This window comes from Polyodon spathula, chromosome 30, assembly GCF_017654505.1.
Source record: "Polyodon spathula isolate WHYD16114869_AA chromosome 30, ASM1765450v1, whole genome shotgun sequence".
In the NCBI taxonomy this organism is placed as follows: domain Eukaryota; kingdom Metazoa; phylum Chordata; class Actinopteri; order Acipenseriformes; family Polyodontidae; genus Polyodon; species Polyodon spathula.
Genome location: NC_054563.1, coordinates 1145420 through 1166511, shown reverse-complemented (window position 1 = coordinate 1166511; position 21092 = coordinate 1145420). Strand labels below are relative to the sequence as shown.

The window sequence follows — 21092 nt, the reverse complement described above, 5'->3', positions numbered from 1 at the left end:
ACATCTGGAATCAGGCTCCTGTTTGTTTTCTAGTTTAATGCATTGCACACATCGTTCACATCTGGAATCAGGCTCCTGTTTGATTTCTAGTTTAATGCATTGCACACATCGTTCACATCTGGAATCAGGCTCCTGTTTGAGTTCTAGTTTAATGCAGTGCACACGTCATTTACATCTGGAATCAGGCTCAATTATGTCTCACATCCAGTGGTGAAATATCAGGGCAAGCTTTTAAAAATAATTTCCCACAGCACAAAATAAGTGAGAGCAATTGAATAACATTTGACTTGAGCAGAATCCTGAGAAGAGAGTTTCAGAACCCTGGACAGCGCACTGGGGGGCCTGACTAACTGCAGTACAGCGCCTTGAGAGCACTGCAGGCATGGTACCCAGCACACTGAGGCCACAAGGGGCCCTATTCAACCTTTCAAGGTCATTCTTGTTCTCTGATAGACCCTCCAGAAGAGATGACTCTCCAGTATGTGAGTCCCTGCCTACAAGACAACCATCAGGAGACCCTGTTCTTAAAGGGCTGGAGAGGCAACCACACACTAAATGTATGCATGGAAACCCAGAGAATACCAAGCAGCTAATACAAGCTCATGCTTTTACCTTGGTGTTGGATCAAAAAAGGTTTCATCTGCTTTGAACACTGTCAGATTCTGTTGCTGCATTAGCGGCATGCACAGGGATCAGATCTTGACATGCAAAAGACGAAGCTGAATGCCTAGCAGGACTTCATATACAGAGTGCTTGTGTCAGCAGAGCCTCTTAATCAAGTTACAGTAAACCAACAGGATAACCTTAAACAATCAACTGCTGTGAATAATCAGTTCTGTTTTCATTAGCAGTGATGTGGACGCTCTCCAGACAGTCCTGTATGATGTAGCACTGGCTTTCTGGAGATGCACCACATCTCTGACGAAAGAAAAGGGTGGGTGCCTGTTTTCAGTAACACATCAAAGCAATTCTGCTCCCTACAATACACACAAGGGATTGTAACCATGACAGAGTCCAGTGAAGAGCACCCAGACTAACCCCAGGGCTGGAGCTGTGAAGGCAATGAAATCTATTTAGCATAGAACAAAGACAAACAATATTAAAGATGTGACTGAAGTCTTGAAAATCTTAAAAGGAGTTGTTAACATTAACAAATACTTTAAGCTCAGCACAGAAACCAGGACTAGAAGACACAGTTTTAAATGGAGTGGAGGCAGACTTACAGAACAGATGCTAGGAGACACTTCTTGACACACAGATGAGGGTATGGAATGGGTTACCTAGTCATGCTGTTGCTGCTGAATCAAAATAAAAGGTGAGATATACAGTATATTCCATGTTTGCTTAATTCACTGTATAATATATTGTTTACAACAGTATGCACCCGTTGCAATGCTACATATGTGTATGCACAATGCATCACATTAATCACTGTTCTTTTGGGGTGTGTGTGTGTGTGTGTGTGTGTGTGTGTGTGTATCACTTTTTGAATATACCTTTATTAGTAAACATTAAATAAGAAAAAGATGAAAATATCCGATACAATTACTTGCCGATAAGCTGCTTGTTAATTACAGCTCTCTCTATACATCTCACATTGTATTCACACAAGCTAAAACTCACATTGTTATTGAAATCCCCTTCTTGTAAGGAGCCGGAGAGGAATTCTCCAGGGAGACTGTGCTATATCAACTCGTCGTGACGTTTCTTTCTGTGCTGTGTGCAAGCAGGTAGTGTGATGATCCTGCTGTTATCCTCCTTCTGTTCCCCCCCTCCCTTCCCAGCCGCACTCCGGCGCACTACACCTCACATCCCCATTCAGCGATGCTGCACATACCACCGGGTCTCTAGCCGCTGATCGCCAGCCACACAAAGGATTTCAACTCCGCCCTTGCACCGCGCCGGAGCTCGGAAGGATACCTGTCCCTTTCTTGTTATTTATAGAACACGAAAAAGAGGATGCGGGAAGGTAGAAGCGATACCTAGAAGAAACAAGCTTTGGCGTGGTCTCTGTCTGGAAGTGTCAAGGTGCCAAACTACTGTGAAATTCGTGGGTTGTTTTGTTCTTGCGGCGATCGCTGTCGTCTGTTACTGATTTTAATATTTGTAATGGCACGGTGTGTATTATTTTCGCAGTAATATATCAAACGGCCATGGCTGATGTTGCATTTACAGAGAGAGAGTGCGCTTCTACCGAGAAGACTAAATATTAGTGAGAATGCATTTCAGTCGGTAATACGCTGTGTGTGCTTGTTTTGCTGAAGACTGGTTAATTTACAGCTGTGGTGTAGTGTAGCGGTCCATGTTCTTCATGTACAGATACCCTATAGTGTACAGTATGGTAAAAAGACAGGGCACAGTGAGCTCGTTTATATTACTATTACAAGCCTATATTCTAGGTGTCTTTTTTTCTAATCAATCAAATGTGTTGAAATCCTCAAGAGAATTCCATTTGCTTTTGATCGTTGTTTTATATTCATATTTGTATGGTGTGTCGATAGCCTGCATTTCGTTTTCAGTCTGTGTGTCACTGTTATATATGTATTTAATGATAATACCGCAGGGTTTTGCATTATGCAAGCAGCGTTGTTATATAGCTGCAGTTTTCCAGTTATCTTGTCTTTGCCTGTCAATACTAATGCATTTACTATTGATAAAAGATCAATAATGCAATTGTTTGTATTGCTTTGTGTTCATACATATGACATGGATGTTGTTGTATTTACATTGTTTTGTTGCATCTTAGAAAACTAAGCAATGCTGTTGTAGTTTATTCTTATTCTTATTTTCTTTTAGATTTTGAATACAATGAATGAAGGGTTGCAGGCTAATGTAAGCTGGCGTCTAGACCGTGCCTCTGAGAATGTCTCCACCGCGGTGTCTTCACTGGACCCCATCCTCAATGCAGACCCCCAACCCATCGTCAACCCCTGGGACATTGTTCTCTGCACTTCCGGGACCGTCATCTCCTGCGAAAACGCCATTGTCGTGCTGATAATATTCCACAACCCCAGCCTGCGGGCGCCCATGTTCCTCCTCATCGGCAGCCTGGCACTGGCTGACCTGCTTGCCGGTCTGGGGCTGGTCATCAACTTCATCTTCACCTACCTGCTGCAGTCCGACTCGGCCAAGCTGGTCACCCTGGGGCTGGTGGTGGCCTCGTTCTCCGCTTCAGTGTGCAGCCTGTTGGCCATCACTATAGACCGCTACCTCTCCCTGTACTACGCGCTGACCTACAACTCAGAAAGGACCGTTACTTTCACCTACGTCATGCTCGTCGTGCTGTGGGGGACCTCCATCTGCCTGGGTCTGCTCCCTGTAATGGGGTGGAACTGCCTGCAGGATGAGTCTACTTGCAGCATCATCCGGCCCCTCACCAAGAACAACGTGGCCTCACTGTCCGTCTCCTTCCTGCTCATGTTCGGGCTCATGCTCCAGCTCTACGTGCAGATCTGCAAGATCGTGATGCGCCACGCCCACCAGATCGCCCTCCAGCACCACTTCCTCGCCACGTCGCATTACGTGACTACCCGGAAAGGGGTCTCCACACTGGCCATTATCCTGGGGACATTCGCGGCTTGCTGGATGCCTTTCACGCTCTACTCCCTCATCGCCGATTACACCTACCCTTCCATCTACACATACGCTACCCTGTTGCCAGCCTCGTACAACTCCATCATAAACCCCGTCATTTATGCTTTCCGAAACCAGGAGATCCAGAAAGCCCTGTGGCTCATCTGCTGTGGGTGCATCCCCGCTAGCGTGTCTCAAAGGGCAAGGTCGCCGAGCGATGTGTAATGTAACAAAACAAGTCATGACAGCAACACAAATACCGGAAGCTAAACCAGCAAGCCACTGCTTTATGTTTCTGGGGCAATACCTGACCATGACGTGTGTTATTTTTTTGATGAAAGGATGCTTTATATGATTTACAAATTCAATCCAGGTAGGAAACAAATTAAGGGCTTAAGGTTTGGATTGTAAAAGCTTTCCCATTGCATTAGGTGGCTAATCACGGTCCTGGAGGGCCACTCCACTCCTGGTGTTTGTTAGAAATTGTTTGAACCAATACAATCTCCATTCAAACCCTGAAGTAGTTAATAATCTAATTTTGCCTGTTAAATCTGGAGTGGATTTCTCCTCACTGCTCTGCGGCGACCCCTATGGGCCAGGCGCCGAATAAGCTTGGGGGCCGAGATTTGCTGAGCTGGTCTTCTTCCTCCAGAAGCCGGTAGCCTGCAGACATCCGTGTAAAAAGACACCGATTGGCTCGTAAAAAAAAAAAAAAAAAACCCTGGAGTGGACTAGCCCTCTAGGAATGTGATTGGTCACTCCTGTGTATGGCAATGTTAGGTTAGGTGTTGCAATACCCTGGCATCACTTGTGCCACTGCAGTTTAAGCATCCATGTTATTATTCACACGAGGAGGGGTGGCAGCTTCTGTCTCACAGGGGGGCTTAGCATGCATTACAGATATATTTTAGAAACCGGTAAGGCAACATATTAGCATATCCACACAAGGGTTTGTGCAGCGAGCGGGGAGCGATGTGGAACCACAAAGCAAGGAGAGCAGGACAGCTAAAACTAGACGAGCGCCTTCATCACACTACAGCTTAGGAGACTTTCACAAAGATTGCTCGTCCTACATGCTTGTAAACTAATATTTGTGGTGTACAATCTAGAGAGAGAGAGAGAGAGAGAGAGAGAGAGAGAGAGAGAGAGAGAGAGAGAGAGAGAGAGAGAGAGAGAGTTATTGGAAGGCCAAACATATTGCAGCACAGTGTCCTGTTTAGCAACGTATAGAAATATATATTAGAACGTCGAGGTATTCTGTTTTGCAAATCGTATAAATTTTGGTTTATATTTTGTATCATAGCTCATGTACAATTGACAAGCATCTCTTTAATGCTGCAGGCGATTATAACTGTTCTGTAAGATGTGTAGCCTTTCAACTACCCTCGATACTGGCTAACACTGTTTCCTATCAGAATATGCGTTAGCATTCAAATAACATACTGATACATTTTGCTAAGAACATTAGCTTACAGCACACTGTATAAACAGGGCCCAGCTAACCAGGGCTGTAAATGACAGCTTGAGTACACTATGGAAGATGGGAAGCTGCTTTATTCCACTTTGTAAAATGTTGAATTTTGCACTGATGCAAGAAGCTGTGAAGAGCAGCCTGTCAGCCTGGTTTAAAGCCAGTAGGGATTTATAAATCAAAATATGCCACACAGATACAATGTAAGCACACTTCTCCCATTTGAATTATTGACTAGAGGGTTAGGTAGGAGTCCAATGCTCAATCCAGTGGTCTTTTAACAAGTCGATTTTGAGCCATTAACTATGTATGTTCTTTAAAGATATAGCATTTTATATGAATTGCAAACATACGCCTCACGTCTTAACAAGACTATAGTGCAGCATCACTTTACACTGCAGTCCTGTTTAACAAGTTACTGAATCGAGAGCACAATTGATCTCTTCTACTGGTTGCTTTCTTCTCTTGTGAATAAAATATATTTATTGTTTTTCCAATTTCAGTCTCCCAGTCAGGCGTTCAGTTATGTTCTGAGTGTATTGGATAAAAACTTGAAATGTGACTGAAGGACTGCAGCAATATTGAAATAGTAATACAGTACTCCCACTCAGCCAAACCAAAGGGAATCAATACAAGCTCCCCTCTTGAGCGAAACAGATGAAGGGCCTGCATGAATTAGACCTTCGTTGTGAGCACTAGAAATATACTGTGTGGCATTAGAATCAGAGACAGTACTATTTTTATTTACACAAAGCACATATATTTAACATTGTGGTAATCCAATGACTCTGAGCTCAGATCATATCAAAGGCAGCTATACTATATCAGAATGTTGAGTGCTATCATGAATTAGACTCTGTACAGTCACAGTGCAGCTTGCTCTTCAATGCATGTTCTCCTGTGCTGTACAGAGATCCCTGTTTTCTTGCTTAGACCTTTACACAGCCACCCAAACACCTGAGGGTGTCATCAAGCACCAGCTGATATCAGAAAGCACTTCCATGCACTTTACCATGTGATTCCAGGATAGAGTGCATTCTGCAAAGGCCTTGTGCACAAGGCTTTGTGTACAGCAGGGTATTTATTAGAACACCCCGTTGCTTCTGTCGTTTTGATTTGTTGCGCATATGAAATCAAACCACTGGAACTGAAATTCTTAGAAAATTGTCAAAATAGGCAAATTAGCTATTGTCTAATTGAATTGATTACTTTAATAGGCCACACATGCAATTAATTAAAATGATTAAGAGAAAAGGAACACTCAGCCACAAACAACATTTTAGAAGTTGTTTTAGATGCCAATTAAAGCATGTGAGTGCCTATTGCTTCTATATCACAGATTACTGAGTGAAGATGGAAATCCCCCCCCAGAGGTTTTCGTGCAGGTGGGTATATAAAGGATATCAGTGACACATGTTGAGGTGCTCTAATACATTTTCACACTGCTGTATATCAGTGTCGCTCACACAAACTCCAGCTGTCAGTTCCCTTGTTTGAACCCGGTCCCAGAGGGCTGCAGAAATGATCAAAGGATGATGTCAGCTGTCATTCCAGGGGGGTATTTACACTACAAACCGGTTTCTACGTACTAGACATGAATTTCTAACTGCTTTACACACTCGAAGCTCCCTCATTGCTTTGGAGAAGTTCACTGGAAATGTTTCGTAATGGAAGGCTTTCTTTTCCACTGGGACAGAAGCCGGGACAAACAAAGGCGTACGTTGATGGAAAAAACATATTGAAGCACAGAACCCTTCTCCGCTGCTCTGTCAGTTGCCTGAAAAACATAAAGGTTGTCAGTGGCTTGCTGGTTCTTTCCAGGTTGCTTCAGGGCACATGACTGATGTATTCAACGTGAATCTGAGTGAAGGGGCTCTCCTGCAGTAACCCTGCCTCCTAGATTACAACGACCCTCGTTAAAGGCATGATGCTCAAAGGGAAAATCCCCTCTCCCTGTGATGTCACGAGAGAGCTGGACAGTAACCCCTCCTCCTAGATTGCAATGACCCTTGTTAAAGGCATAATGCTCAAAGGGAAGGCCGTCACTGATAAGGGAGATTCTGTACAGTTCAATCTGAAGGATGCCACAAGCCGACCTGCTGATGCGGTCGTCTAACCGAGATGCTTAACACACACAACCAGCCAGCTCCTCCAGAACAGCTGTCAATGTGCTTTCACCTTGTGAAAACTTCAAAAGAGCTCATTTGGGAATGGAAATTCCACCTCAATAAAGTGAAGGCTTCCCTTCTGCAAACTTCTGGAAGGGAAAGGGCTTCATTTCGTGCATTGACATTTACCCTTTGAATTGAATTGAAAGTTAAAGCAAGTTTAGTCACAGCATACGAATGGTAAACACATGGTATTAGACTCTTGGATTAGTTACCTGAACAAAACCAGGCAGCGCATCATTGTGAGAGTCATAAAGAACCATTTCATTAATACCCAGTGAACCATTTGCTGCAGTTGAGTTCCATGTTAATAAACAGTCAATAGACATGCTATGCATGTGTGTATCTGTCATTAGACTGTCACTGGAGCTCATATTTCATGTGCACGTTGAGCAGGTTTTTTGAGACTTACAAAGACTACTCATGTAGCGTTACTGATATTATTCTATAAGATATCCACACTGTCTAAATGATGTGCATTTAAACCACATGACTGTCATTCACAGTCATGTATTCAGACTGATGATCGTGTGAATAGGGTATTAGCAGCTTTACACAACAGTCTTTGTATGTGATCTTTACTGGAGCAGGAACACACCAAACATACACATGAAACAGGAGCTCCAATGGCTGTGTAATGATAGATAGACGCATGCATGGCAGATCTATTCACTGTCTATTAACATGGAACTCAACTGCAGCAAATGGCAAATTGCTAGAGCTGCCAGCAGTCCCTGTTATCCCTGGATCATCCCGGAATTGAGGACGGTGTCCCAGGAATTCAATATGCCTTCCCAGGACACTAAATACCAGCACCATAAACTGAGCACAAGTTAGATAAACCAGGATACAATATTACTGTAATAGACGCACAATATGAATGGGTTGTCAATACTACAGTAGTAATATTATCAGTGCTTCCTAGTGCATGAATATAGGATTTCTAAAGAGAGTTTAAAGTTGAATGGGTTGTCAATACTACAGCAGTAATATTATCAGTGCTTCCTAGTGCATGAATATTTCTAAAGAAAAGTTTACACTTTTAACCCCCCCTCCTTGCACTGCCTGTGTCTTTTGGTGGCAACCCTATTAATTGCATATTAATTCAATACTTTTACTATGACACTCACAATGAAGCGTTACCTCCAAAGTCATTACAAGTGTGGCTAGCCTTGGATTCCTGGAGCTTTGACTGACCAATAAAACCACGCAGCTTAGCGAGGTGCTGGGAATTTAAATTGTGTTTCTGTAAAGATATTACGTTGCTGTTGTTTCTTCGGTAACACTGTACATGAAGTGTCTCTAATTACTGTGCATTTACATCGTAGTTTCTTAGTAAATGCATGTGTACTTCCACATCATTACAATGCTAGTATGCATGGTTACAATGTAGCCACTATGCATGGTCACAGTGTTACCGTTTCTTCTTCATCTTGCAGTGCTAGATAGGTGACCACAGCTGGTTCACACTGAGGAGTTCCATGAAGTGTTTGTCATTGAATGCATGGCTTCCAACTTCAAACTTCCAGGTATAATCTTTGGCTAAAAGCAGGAAATTAAAAACAAAATAATAATTGCAACCCCCATTTTTATTATTCCCTCTTTCATTTAACCACTCGTTCTATAAACACCCATTCTAGAGTTTACTGCCTTATAGTGACACTTGCTGGGCGTCTGCAGTACTGCAGCTTCTATCCCAGCCACTGTTTGTCAGTGCCTGCTTCTTGCTAAATTCCACGTCTCCTACCTTACTATAAAGGGCATTATAAAACTCGCTTGTAAATTGAGGATGCAGAGCAAGGTCGAAAGGCTGTAGCTTGCCAAAACTCCACACTGTCGTCAGTGTCGCTTTTATAAAACGCAACCTACTGTAAATGTTACCGTTGAGTGTGTAGCTGTACAAAGAGGCGAGGAGGATCTGTTCTCAATTCTGTAAGAGCTCTCTGTATCGAGTCAGGGATAAACAGCATGGTACACGCATACTTTACATACTGCTGGATGTTTTGAAATAGAAGCTGCCGGAAGTGTGGCGTGTGCGCAAGGGTTACATTGTTCAGATCTCGCCGCGGAGCACCTTGTGTAAAAGTGTTAGCAGCTAACTGGGAAAATGCACTTTATTCGAAACAGAAATGGCACAACCGGTTACGCATCTGCAAAATGAAACGAAATAATAATAATAATAATAATATCAAGCTGCACTAAGACGTTATTACATGTGTGTAACAGTGGGGTTTATTTTTTCAGGATATTCATTGTAATTTTTATGGCTTCAGTTCGTACAAATAACTTCAGAAATATTGTTAATTTTGTATTACATGATGTACTGTGTCTTAAAAAATAAAGTTCTTTTTATAGAAGGTAGCAGTACTACTCTTGTCTTACATTTCTTGCAACGTGTACATATATATATATATATATATATATATGGTTATTACCTAATGTGTATTTTTATGTTAATAAAATAATTACTTTGTGATCTAATCATCTTCCTATTTTAAAACACCACAAGTGTGCCGGCATAAGATTCAATACCCCTGGGAAATAAGAATGTGGCAAAACAAGTTAATCTGTGCAAAAACGGCACCACACAGGACTATCCCCTAGAAAGTGTCCTGAGAGAATCAGAGGATTCTTAATGGTTGGGAATTGGGTTTGACGAAAGGGTTAGGGTTGGGTACTGGGTTTGAAGAAAGGGTTAGGGTTAGGGTTGGGTATTGGGTTTGAAGAAAGGGTTAGGCTTAGGGTTAGGGTTGGGTACTGGGTTTGAAGAAAGGGTTAGGGTTAGGGTTGGGTACTGCGTTTGAAGAAAGGGTTAGGGTTAGGGTTGGGTATTGGGTTTGAAGAAAGGGTTAGGCTTAGGGTTAGGGTTGGGTACTGGGTTTGAAGAAAGGGTTAGGGTTAGGGTTGGGTATTGGGTTTGAGGTTAGGTTTTAGGACTGGTGTTGGGTTAGAGGTGCCAGTATCTGGAAGCCCTCAGGACACTTTGTAGCGGATATTCTTTTACGCTGCGTATCGTTCCATTGGTAGGTACGTGCACAGGAACGTCTCCTACACACTGCAATAGACACACAGTGAAGTCACTTAAAGGGATGAAAGCAGTAGCGCCTATATCATAAGTGTGTGCTATTCCCTGCATACATACCTGAAAGAAATACAATCAATTACTTATTTGTTGTATAATCCGGTATACTGTACAGCCAACATGTCTGTGGTTTTAGGAGCTGTACGATATAGTCATATATGTAGATATCGTTTATACAAGCGTCCTTCCAAACACACTGCTCCCCATTACCAGTATAAAAGCCTGTATCTTTAATCTATTACAATATCGGCATTTGAAATGGAAATCCTTTTCTTCCTCAGTGAATTGCTGGGAAGATTTGGTTTGTAAAGAGACGCATATAACACAGATGTGTTGCTCCATTCATTATCACACAATTACCATGGTTTTTAAATGGTTATTGTTAATTAAGCAATGCACTCTCTGTTTCTGATTCTAATACATATTACATTATTAGAATTGGGTAATGAAGCAAAGATTTACACCCTAATAATAATAATAATAATAATAATAATAATAATAATAATAATAATAGTTATTTTTAAATTGGGTTTTATAATGCAAACTCATGCATATGGATGATAAGGCTGACCTGTACAGGGAATGTGGCCTGACAGGCCAGGCAGGCAAAGAGAAATAAAACTCAACATGAAAAGTTACATTGGGATTTATTCATGTTAGTCACCTCTACAGATTCAGAGTCAGTTTTACAATCAAACACTGACCTGAAGACAAGAACGCTGCTGACGATAGCTCATACTGCACAAAGGATCACTTGAAATGTGTAATACAGCCTCGAAGCACAAATAAAACATACTGCTTACAATGCAACTCACTGTAATGTGTCTAAATAAAAAATACAATTAAAAAAAGCCAGTCAAAGGACTAACATTTCACTGCGGCCCATTCTTACGTTTTTTTTTTTAAGATTCCCCAAACGTTAACTCTACCATAACATTTTAAATAATCAACTATACATCCAACAGAAAAACAATCAAATAAAAACAGCCGCTGCGACAAGGCCGTGAGCTGTAAAGCCTTCCGTTTGATCTAATGAGAGGAAACAAAATGCATTTTAAAGGTAACCGCTGATCAGACTTTGTTAAAAGCTTTTAAGAACTGATTTTTTTTTTTTTTTTTTAAGATACATTGATTTAAAAACAAACACTGAATACAGAAGAAGTTTGTGAGAATACACTTGCATTTACGTTAGTACAATCCTTACAGTAAGAAGGCTCAAAGCTGTGCATTTGAAACTGCCTTTGGGGCTTCACATACAGTGCAAGCATTGCAGGGTGACGCTCTCCCAGAGCCCTGGTCCATTACAGCACATACTCTGAACAGGGTAGAGCACCATACAGCAGGCACTGTATTATTTGTGTCAAACTACAGCTGTTTACTTTCTGCACTTTAGTGATCATTTAGTGAAACTAAATCCATGCAAACTGCAATCCTTGTAGCTGTACATACTCAGAATACAAACCTTACTTCAGGTTATTACCAGCATGATCTCAAATTAAATAATACTGAAAGAAAAACTAACTTTCCTAAAGGAAATTCTCCCTCAGCGAGTTTTAGTGGAGGTCTGTTTCTTACAAACAGCCAGCGTCTGAAATATTGAAATGCCCTTGTAAGATTTAGACACATCTGTGGCTATATAATGCTACATACGCACCACTTCACTGCTGATTTTGATTAGCTGTAAAACAGAAAAAAGAGATTGTACTATAAAGTGTGAGTATTGGCTTTCTTAACATTTCAAGCACTCTGTCACTAATCATTAATAGCCTGCCAACATTACACTGAATTAATATTACAGCACTGATAGAAGGGTGCTACCTGATGCTGGCAGAAGCCAGGGGTTGTTTCAATATGCTTTTTAACATGGTATTTTTCGATTTATCAGTTATAATTCTACTGTATTAAATACATAATAAATCACCATGATAATCAAATTTAACTCAGTGAACTCATTTCTTGCACGCTTTTGTATCATCAGGGCAAGCGCTTTTACAGAAGCGGACAGTGAAACTACAGTAAGAAAAGCTAAGAAAACGGTCACATTTATCTCAAACCTTGTAAAACACATTTATATGAAACCCTGTAAAACTGAAGCCTTGCACTGTTTCGTCGCTGTACTGAAACTTTGTTCAATTGTTGCAGAAGGGCGTCCTTACACAGATACATGCATGCCTGGGTATTTTCAACAACCATATGCAATCTACAGTAGCTGGGTTGGGGATGGACGGACGGACAGATGGACTTTTAGATCATAAAACAAAACCAGGAATACTGATATCCAAATACCTGTCTGTCACTACACTTGACTGCCCAATACTTAGCTGGCGATGGCTTGGGTGACTGTTGGCACTAGTAAAAAAAAAAAAAAAAAAAACTACTTTCTGGTGACCTGACCTGCCATCTGAGATGTATGGAGCTAGTGTGGGAGGGGAGACCTGCTTAAATGAATAACCCTTTAACACTATCATCTTGTTCATCTTGTGCTTGGTTAGTAAATGGGGTTTTCTATTTGCATACACTGCTGTTCTATTCAGCTGTATTGATCTGACCGCTGTTTAGAGCAGTAATCCCGGCGGTGCCTCCGGGTTTGTCAGGAGTGTGGAGCGCAGGTCTCCCAGGGGCTCCTTCCTGCTCCGCTCTCAGTCCGACCACTCGTTCTCCTCGAACTCGGAGTCGTCGTCAGAGTCGCTGTACTCCACGGCGATGCGTCTGGACAGGATAGTGGCCACGTCGTTCCCCACCGGCTCCCTCTTAGCCTCCTGCTCCCGCTGCTCTTGCCCCTTCTTCAACTGGATTCCTGAGAGGAGAGACCGGGTCAGAGTAGCTGCTAGCCTTACAGGGACGGAAACACGACTCCCACTGCAGGGCAGATTGGTGCATGACTGGTTCCACTGGGAGTTTAATAAGACACACCTGAGCTTGTTACCTGAACAATGTGGCTGATAAAGCTCACAGTAAAACCTGGAATGGGTGAAACTGCAATAGGAGCCATTTCAGAGATTATATATATATATATATATATATATATTATATATATATATATATATATATATATATAAATAAAACTATAAGAAATGCAACTTAGTCTGAGCAGGGCATTTTACTGCAGTAGTCTACAGTGTTTACAACAGAGGGAGTTTAACATGAACAACCCCAAGAGGGCACGGTAACTAGAATCCTTGTTCATGATGATAACAAGCAGGACTTCCTTTCAGATTTGTCTAGATTCCTATTTCACACGCTCAATTTAATTTGTGAAACAGCACTGCCCCCTGGTGGCTGTTAGGCTGTTATGGTGTCATTATCATGCCATTTAACTGTGCTACATGACTCCAAATGCAGCATAATGAAGCTATTTTAGTTACTGGGCAAGCTGCAGATCAGTTTCAGCTGCACAGACACAGGCGGCGGGTGGCTGCTTAATTCAAAGAAGCACAGTTAAAGATAAACAAACTGGTAAACCAACCATGCCTGGTTTCTGATGCGCTTCAATCAAGCCTCCCCACAACACCTCTCCTAATTCTTCTTTGTTCTAAGCTGAAGACAGTACCTTCAACCTGTCTTTGTAGCTCATTCCTTGAAGCCCTAGAATGAGTCTGTTTACTCTTCGTTGTGTTATACAACCTCATCATAACCTCCTTTGATTTGTACACGTCTGGCCATGTACCCAAGCACTGCCTGGTTGCTGACAGTGCTGAGTCGACTCACCCATGCGGATGGCTGCGAGCAGGTCGCTCCGTGCGTCGCTGGCGGGTTGCTGGCTGCTTGCCTCATGCCTCTTCCCCTCGTGCAGGGGGGAGGGAGTCTGGGTAAAGCTGGGCGGGGGGAGAGGGGGTGGTCCAGGAGGGGGTGGAGCCACCACCATGGGTCCAGGAGGCGGGGGAGGAGGCGGGGCATACCCGCCGGGGGGAGGAGATGGCACTTGCATGGGGCTGACGAAGGCTGTCTGAGCGGACGGGATGAGAGGGGCAGGAGGGGGAGGGGGCGGCCCGGCAATGCCATAGTATTCCATCATCTGAGCCGTGGACATGCTGGAGGACACAGGAGAGCAGCGGGTTAGGAGCTGCATTAAAAGATACACAGAGCAATAAACATCTTCCTACGAACGCTTTCCGATAGCCTTTTACTGCTACGGCATTTAAGTTTCAAGAGGAGACAAAGGAGCTGCCCTGCTCAGCACAATGCAAGCCTACATGTGACAAACAACTGAGTCGTATCTTAAGGTAACGGTTTGGTTAAAGCGTGGCGTAATGATCAAAGTGGTCTTCTTCTAACCATCTCTTATTCTGTAGGGTGTCTGCCCTGCCTTAAAGAAGTGGGATTCTGGAATGCAGAGGCTCTACCAGCTGACTTCTCAAGGTCTTATATACCGCACCGTCCACTTCATATGCATGAGTGCACAAACCAAGCAGTCTACTGTCTAAATTCAGAGGAACGCTGGCGATACAAGATCATTCACACAAAAGAGGGACGTCTAAGAAAACTGGGCTAAACTTCATGTTCGTTTCAACTTCGAAATTTATTCCATGAAGTTGTTCAAAGGACTGAAAATGTAAATAAAAAAATGTTATTATCCACTGAAAGATGCTAATCTCTCAGTTTTGATGATAATTAATGCAAAATAGCCAAGACCTGAGGATACGCTAATTCACTGAAGAAACCATTACATAAGCAGAGAACTGCAAACTTCAATGAGAAGTGCTAATTAGATCACAGCTCACATTGAAACTGAGATCAAAAATGAATCTGCCCTTAGCCCAATAAACACCCTCAATTTATTCATGCAATTTATACTTCAAATGCAGTGAAATGAAGCTATTTTAGTTTTGTACTGGGAACGCTGCTACACTCCTGGTTGTTACATAACTAAGATCCAACTGAGCTCCTCGGAGGGGCCGTGCTGTGCTCTCTAAAGCACAGACTGTATTATCAACAGTGACCACGCTGTGGAGCTCCTTGAAATGTGTTGTGGTTGTTCTATTCAATTCGATGTACAGACAGGGGCCGCTGCCAAAAACAAAACTACCTTCAGGTGTTAATGTAATTATTATATAAAACAGTGGAAGTAAATAAATAAATAAACTTTAGAATATAATACAATTCATGAAGGAGAGGCCATTCAACCCATCACTGCTTGCCCAGTTCCCAGGAGCTCATTGAAAACTTCATCAAGTCAGGTCTGAAGGATCACCAACATGGCTCGGTAACCCTTGGCAACCCATTCCATCCCCTCACCACTCTCTGTGTGAAGACATGTCTCCTTCCCTCTGTCTCCTGAGCCTCCTCTTTATTTCTACCCAGGTTTCAGAACCTTGTCAACTCCTTGCAAGATGTTAAATCCCCAGTCCCTCCCTTCCCTTCTTCGTTCTAAATGAACTGCCTACCTGTAGTCAGCAGGTGGGGGCTGCAGAGCTGCATGGAGGGTCCCGTCGGGGTTGGGAGGGGGGGGAGGAGGGGGCTGCTGGGGCCGGCTCAGGGTCCCCTGCTTGTACCCTGGAGCCGAGGGCCGGTAGTCATGCTCCAGGGCCTGGCTGGCATTCATCAGGTGCTGCTGACTCTCCCCGGTCAGGTAGGAGGCTGCTAGGGCTGCTATAGCCGCCTGCTGCTGCTGCTGCTGCTGCTGCTGCTGCTGCTGCTGCTGCTGAAGATGGTTGAGGTGGGCAGAGTGGCTCGGAGTGGCAGGGTAGGAAAAATCAGTGATATCCGACCCATGAGACCTGCAGGAGGAGTGGGGCAGGAGAGAGAGAAACAGACCAGTACAGATAAGGCTCGAGTCACAGTAAACAGTGACTGAAAAGACACAGACGCATTATAAACCATTGGAAAAATCATAATGGCAAGACCAGGACAGCCTTTGCTTAGTAGAGCGACCGGTGCTCCTGCCAAAGAGGACAGGAGCTCATTCAGCATGCAGTCCCTGTGACAGGGTGCAAACCCCTCTGGAAACAGGGCTTGCTTTGGGGGTTTATTTCGTGTTGTTTTCATTCACTTCCATATTCTACAGTATAAATGTGCACAACAATTCCATCAACAGTATTCTCTTTATTTCCAGATTTAAATGTGTTTGTTTGTATTAGTTGTTAAGTGTGTGGATATGACCTGGACCCAGCAAAGGGGCTTTCGTTTAAAATGTTTCCATTTCCATGTGAGAATCTGGAAACATGGGTTTTGATTGGCGCACCAATCAGTTCTTTATTGTGGTTTAACGGATGCCAGTGTGTTTAAAAGGTTGCATCTCTATGTTCAGTCTCGTAGAGGCTGGGGCTTAAGAAGGAGCTCCAATGGGTTGCTGTCAAATCAAATTGATTTCAGATCTGTTTTGGGTGCTATGCTGAACCCACTGTGAGTTGAAAATGAACCTAACTGGAGCGGTTTTGTTAGCCCTGTGCCCTTCTGTAAGATTGAAAGGGTTAATGAGCCAAGGCCCACAGTGCGGAGGGTCAATCAAAGTACATAGAGTGTGTTTTATTGTTTGTTTGTTTGCGTATTTGAATTCAGTCTAACAGAGAGTTCATGCAAAAGCCAAGCTCCTTTGCAATGCCAACAAAGCACAGCAGGGGGGTGCCCCGGCTGTAATAAAAAGGCTGGTTCATGAGTATGATGTAGTGACATGCAAACACAACATGCAGAGAAACTGGAGAACAGCCCACACAAAGAAACAGAGCGCCGTGCGGACAGAGAGTGTGGAAGCGCACGTGTATTATTATTACTGTTATCATTGTTGAGACAGAGATGCAAGGCTGGTGCCAGGAACGGAGGAGGAGCAGTAAGAATAAATCAGAACGCAAACCCGTCTGTGGCGCTCCCCTGGAGCTCCCGTTTCTTGGTCTCACTCATGAACTCTCTGCCCATTTTCATTCTCTCCCACTCGTCTTTCCTGGTGCGCACTCTGCGCACGCTTACTTGCAGATTGCGGGTCAGGTTCAACTTGTGCCTCTCTCTCTGGGGTAAAAGGGCTGACATTTAGGAAACGATAAAGCATGTGTATGTGTGTGAATATCAGCAACGCTTTAAAGCAAGCAGGCAGACAGGCTGCAAGAAACAGAGCTCAAAGAGCAAGAAGTGTGAAAATGACAGCCAGCGCAAGGAGTTTTAACACACGTGCGTCCTACAATCTGCTGTGTGGGGCTTTAATCTCGCTTAGTATTGATCTGCGATTGTTAAGTTTCCTTTACTGTTATCACCTCCGGTCAATTCCTACAAAAATATATACTTGAAAAAAAAATTGCATTACGCATTATTCATGTTGTTTAAATATTTCAAATAAAAAGAATTGCACAGAATTGCAACTGTGTAACCCTGACACTTTGTCAGCTCCAAGTAAATTCAGCAAAGACTAACCTACGGTAACTAATTCTACTGAAAAATAAATACAAATGGGCACTGATACATATTCACATCAGAATATTAGATTAATTTACTGGTATGCAGTGTGGAGAGCGGAGTTCTCTTTCCTATACTGCTAGAGCGCTCTGCAGTGTGGAGAGCGGAGTTCTCTTTCCTATACTGCTAGAGCGCTCTGCAGGAGTTCTCTTTCTACTGCTAGAGCGCTCTGCAGTGTTGAGAGCGGAGTTCTCTGCTAGAGCGCTCTGCAGAGCGCTCTGTGTGAGAGTGGAGTTCTCTTTCCTATACTGCTAGAGCGCTCTGCAGTGTGGAGAGCGGAGTTCTCTTTCCTATACTGCTAGAGCGCTCTGCAGTGTGGAGAGTGGAGTTCTCTTTCCTATACTGCTAGAGCGCTCTGCAGTGTGGAGAGCGGAGTTCTCTTTCCTATACTGCTAGAGCGCTCTGCAGTGTGGAGAGCGGAGTTCTCTTTCCTATACTGCTAGAGCGCTCTGCAGTGTGGAGAGCGGAGTTCTCTTTCCTATACTGCTAGAGCGCTCTGCAGTGTGGAGAGCGGAGTTCTCTTTCCTATACTGCTAGAGCGCTCTGCAGTGTGAGAGTGGAGTTCTCTTTCTCCGTCCTGTACACAAGGTTTCAGTGTCAAAGAGTTTAATGCTACCAGGTTTTAAGATGTCGTGTCCTCAGGACCGGAAGACTCTTATTCACTGCAGCCTCTACCAGTGCATTCTTAAACTTTTACTGAGTGGGTGAAAGGTTTCATACGACCCTCTTACAAGGTACATATTTTGTGTTAATTCCCTGCCACCACACAGGGCTCCCCTTATGGTAAGTTTGCAGTTAGGGGTAAAGACAAGCAGCCAAAATATCCATTTTCCATATAAAAGCTTGGCAAGACTCATGAGGTGTGACCCCGAGGGAACGAGTCACGGTGTGAGTCAGCCTGTCTGGTTGCCAGCTAGACTCAAGCTGCTAACGAGACACACACCACCTCATCTCACCTGACCTGGAATGGGGAAAATTACTTTGGAGATTTCAGAACTCGTTAGAAACAGCGCTGGGTGTTTTTAATGCCCAGTCGTGCATTTTTTAATTTTTTTTTTTTTTTTTTTTTTTTTTTTTTAAAGTGGAAAACACTTTGCACTGTCCCACTTGAGCACTGCACTCTCGATTGTTCTCAAGTACTGTTCCTTTGGAACAACTTCCAAAACTTAGAATAAAAGTAGTTTCACCCAACGCTTGCACCCGCGACTTTTGTAACGTTCAAGTTGTAACGATTTTGCGAACCCCAACCCGACAACGTTGCAGCACACGCTGCAACTAAGACACGCAAGCGCTGCCTGGTATCACTGTGCTTGTATTGCAGGTCTGCACTGGGTGTGTTCAGTCTCAGCCTGGTATCGCTGTGCTTGTACTGCAGGTCTGCACTGGGTGTGTTCAGTCTCAGCCTGGTATCGCTGTGCTTGTACTGCAGGTCTGCACTGGGTGTGTTCAGTCTCAGCCTGGTATCGCTGTGCTTGTACTGCAGGTCTGCACTGGGTGTGTTCAGTCTCAGCCTGGTATCGCTGTGCTTGTACTGCAGGTCTGCACTGGGTGTGTTCAGTCTCAGCCTGGTATCGCTGTGCTTGTACTGCAGGTCTGCACTGGGTGTGTTCAGTCTCAGCCTGGTATCGCTGTGCTTGTACTGCAGGTCTGCACTGGGTGTGTTCAGTCTCAGCCTGGTGTTTTGGATGAACTGTATTATAGGAGGAGATCTCATGACAGAGTGTTTTGCTGCCCTTGATTCCCATTCCTTTCCTTGGCTCTGCCTTACATTCCAGAATCAAGGTCAGGGACATACTGAAACACTGCAGAGCAAAAACAACCTTCAAGTTCACAACTGTCCACACTATTGCTGCCCGTTCTTTAAAAAGCCGCATTTCCTCTCCATTTGAAAGACACTATGTATTGATGTGTGTCTAGAATAAGGATCGCAATGTTAAAAAAACTGTGAGAATCAACAGTGGGCTGCCAAAGTATAAGACACCGTACATAATTTAAACATGATTTCCTTCACAATTATATCTGCTATAATTATTTTTTATATGTAAAAATTGAAAGGTTTTATGCAGTGTTGTATGTGTACATGTGTGACAGACCACTGCTTTATAGTATTAAGAAAAGCGCTGTGTGTGTGTGCATGTATGTATGTGAATGAGTGTGTGTCTCTCAGTGTGAGTGAGTGTGCATGTGTGTGAGTGAGTGTGTGTGTGTGTGAGTGAGTGTGCATGTGTGTGAGTGAGTGAGTGTGTGTGTGTGTGTGTGTGTGAGTGAGTGAGTGAGTGTGTGTGTGTGTGTGTGCAGTGTGTATGTGTACATGTGTGTGAGACCAGTGTGTGTGTGTGTGAAGAAAAGCGTGTGTGTGTGTGTGATGTGTGTGTGTGTGTGTGTGTGTGTGTGTGTGTGTGTGTGAGTGTGTGTGTGTGTGTGTGTGTGTGAGTGTGTGTGTGTGTGTGTGTGTGTGTGTGTGTGTGTGTGTGTGAGTGTGTGTGTGTGTGTGTGTGTGTGTGTGTGTGTGTGTGTGTGTGTGTGTGTGTGTGTGTGTGTGTGTGTGTGTGTGTGTGTGTGTGTGTGAGTGTGTGTGTATGTGCGAGTGAGTGTGTGTGTGTGTGTGAGTGAGAGTGTGCTACTAATTGTAACTGCAGGCTCAGGGAGCAGCCTTTGCCCCAGCTCTCTGTGGAGGCTGGCTGTGTGGAGGGGCCCCAGTGCAGACTGGCGTGGCAGACACACACACACACAGACCTATTATCTGGGGACATAGATCCCTCTGAAGACGCGCCATGGTAGATGTTCTGAGACAGCCTGTTGTCAGGTCTGAGCTCTTTGTCGTACGCCATCATATTCCACTCCTGCCGCCTGTTCCGGGCTTTCCGAACATTCTTCACCTCCCGGGAGGTGCCAGTGCCAGTACTGGAGCCGTCTACACGCTTCTGCTCCTGAGCGGAGAAGGAGAAGGAGAGGAGAGGGAGAGAGGGAGAGGAGCATGCCGAGATGAAAAAAAAGCAAGTGGTCAAAACTGCTGTTAGTGTAGAGAAATACATGCAAAAAGGGGCTCAAATTTTGGTTTGAAATCTGACTGATAACAACCAGTTTCTTTTTTTGGGGGCGGAGTGGACATATATCTGTCTGTCTATACATACATATATCTATCGATCTATTGTATCTATCGATCTATATATGAAAGCTTGTATTAACCCTTTGTGGTCCATTTATTCAGCACTTGTCAGGCGCGTCAGGTCCAAATTATTTTCACACGCGCTGTTTATTTTACAAACTCCATTAAAAAAATTTTTTTCAGAGTAAAACAGGTTTAAAAGGCACTGAATCGCAAAAGGACACTCAGTACTGTATCTCCAGCCAAGCCACACCTCTTGTTCGCTGTATTTTTTACATACCTCTTTATAGACGTGCATACTGATAA

At 43.7% G+C, this 21092-nt stretch overlaps 2 protein-coding genes across 6 annotated transcripts in view; one reads left to right on the top strand and one right to left on the bottom strand.

Moving 5' to 3' along the window:
• Positions 1 to 1736: 1736 nt before the first annotated feature.
• On the top strand, positions 1737 to 6244 carry gpr12 (G protein-coupled receptor 12). 2 transcript variants are annotated; one of them, XM_041233237.1, is made up of 2 exons: positions 1737 to 2028; positions 2797 to 6244. In XM_041233237.1, the coding sequence occupies exon 2, from the start codon at positions 2809 to 2811 to the stop codon at positions 3796 to 3798; it is 990 nt and encodes a 329-aa protein (XP_041089171.1). In that variant the 5' UTR covers positions 1737 to 2028; positions 2797 to 2808; the 3' UTR covers positions 3799 to 6244. The 2 variants fall into 2 exon arrangements, with proteins under 2 accessions (XP_041089171.1, XP_041089172.1); XM_041233238.1 differs by lacking the exon at positions 1737 to 2028 and adding an exon at positions 2029 to 2117.
• A 4680-nt stretch (positions 6245 to 10924) lies between these two features.
• The window catches only part of wasf3b (WASP family member 3b), a 28199-nt gene continuing 18031 nt past the window's right edge, over positions 10925 to 21092 (bottom strand). For 3 of the 4 annotated variants that reach the window (XM_041233231.1, XM_041233230.1, XM_041233232.1), the window contains exons 6-9: positions 20414 to 20607; positions 15679 to 16011; positions 14003 to 14325; positions 10925 to 13091 (exon numbers count right to left, since the gene is read on the bottom strand). In XM_041233231.1, coding sequence (XP_041089165.1) covers positions 12934 to 13091; positions 14003 to 14325; positions 15679 to 16011; positions 20414 to 20607 — 1008 coding nt within the window. In that variant the 3' untranslated portion in view covers positions 10925 to 12933. Of the gene's footprint in view, positions 13092 to 14002; positions 14326 to 15678; positions 16012 to 17084; positions 17237 to 20413; positions 20608 to 21092 lie in introns of all 4 variants that reach the window. The other variant, XM_041233234.1, reaches the window with a different exon arrangement.

What these genes read in the sequence shown, in the direction of transcription:
- gpr12 (XM_041233237.1), top strand. Translation starts at nt 2,809, where the DNA reads ATGAATGAAGGGTTGCAGGCTAATGTAAGCTGGCGTCTAGACCGTGCC.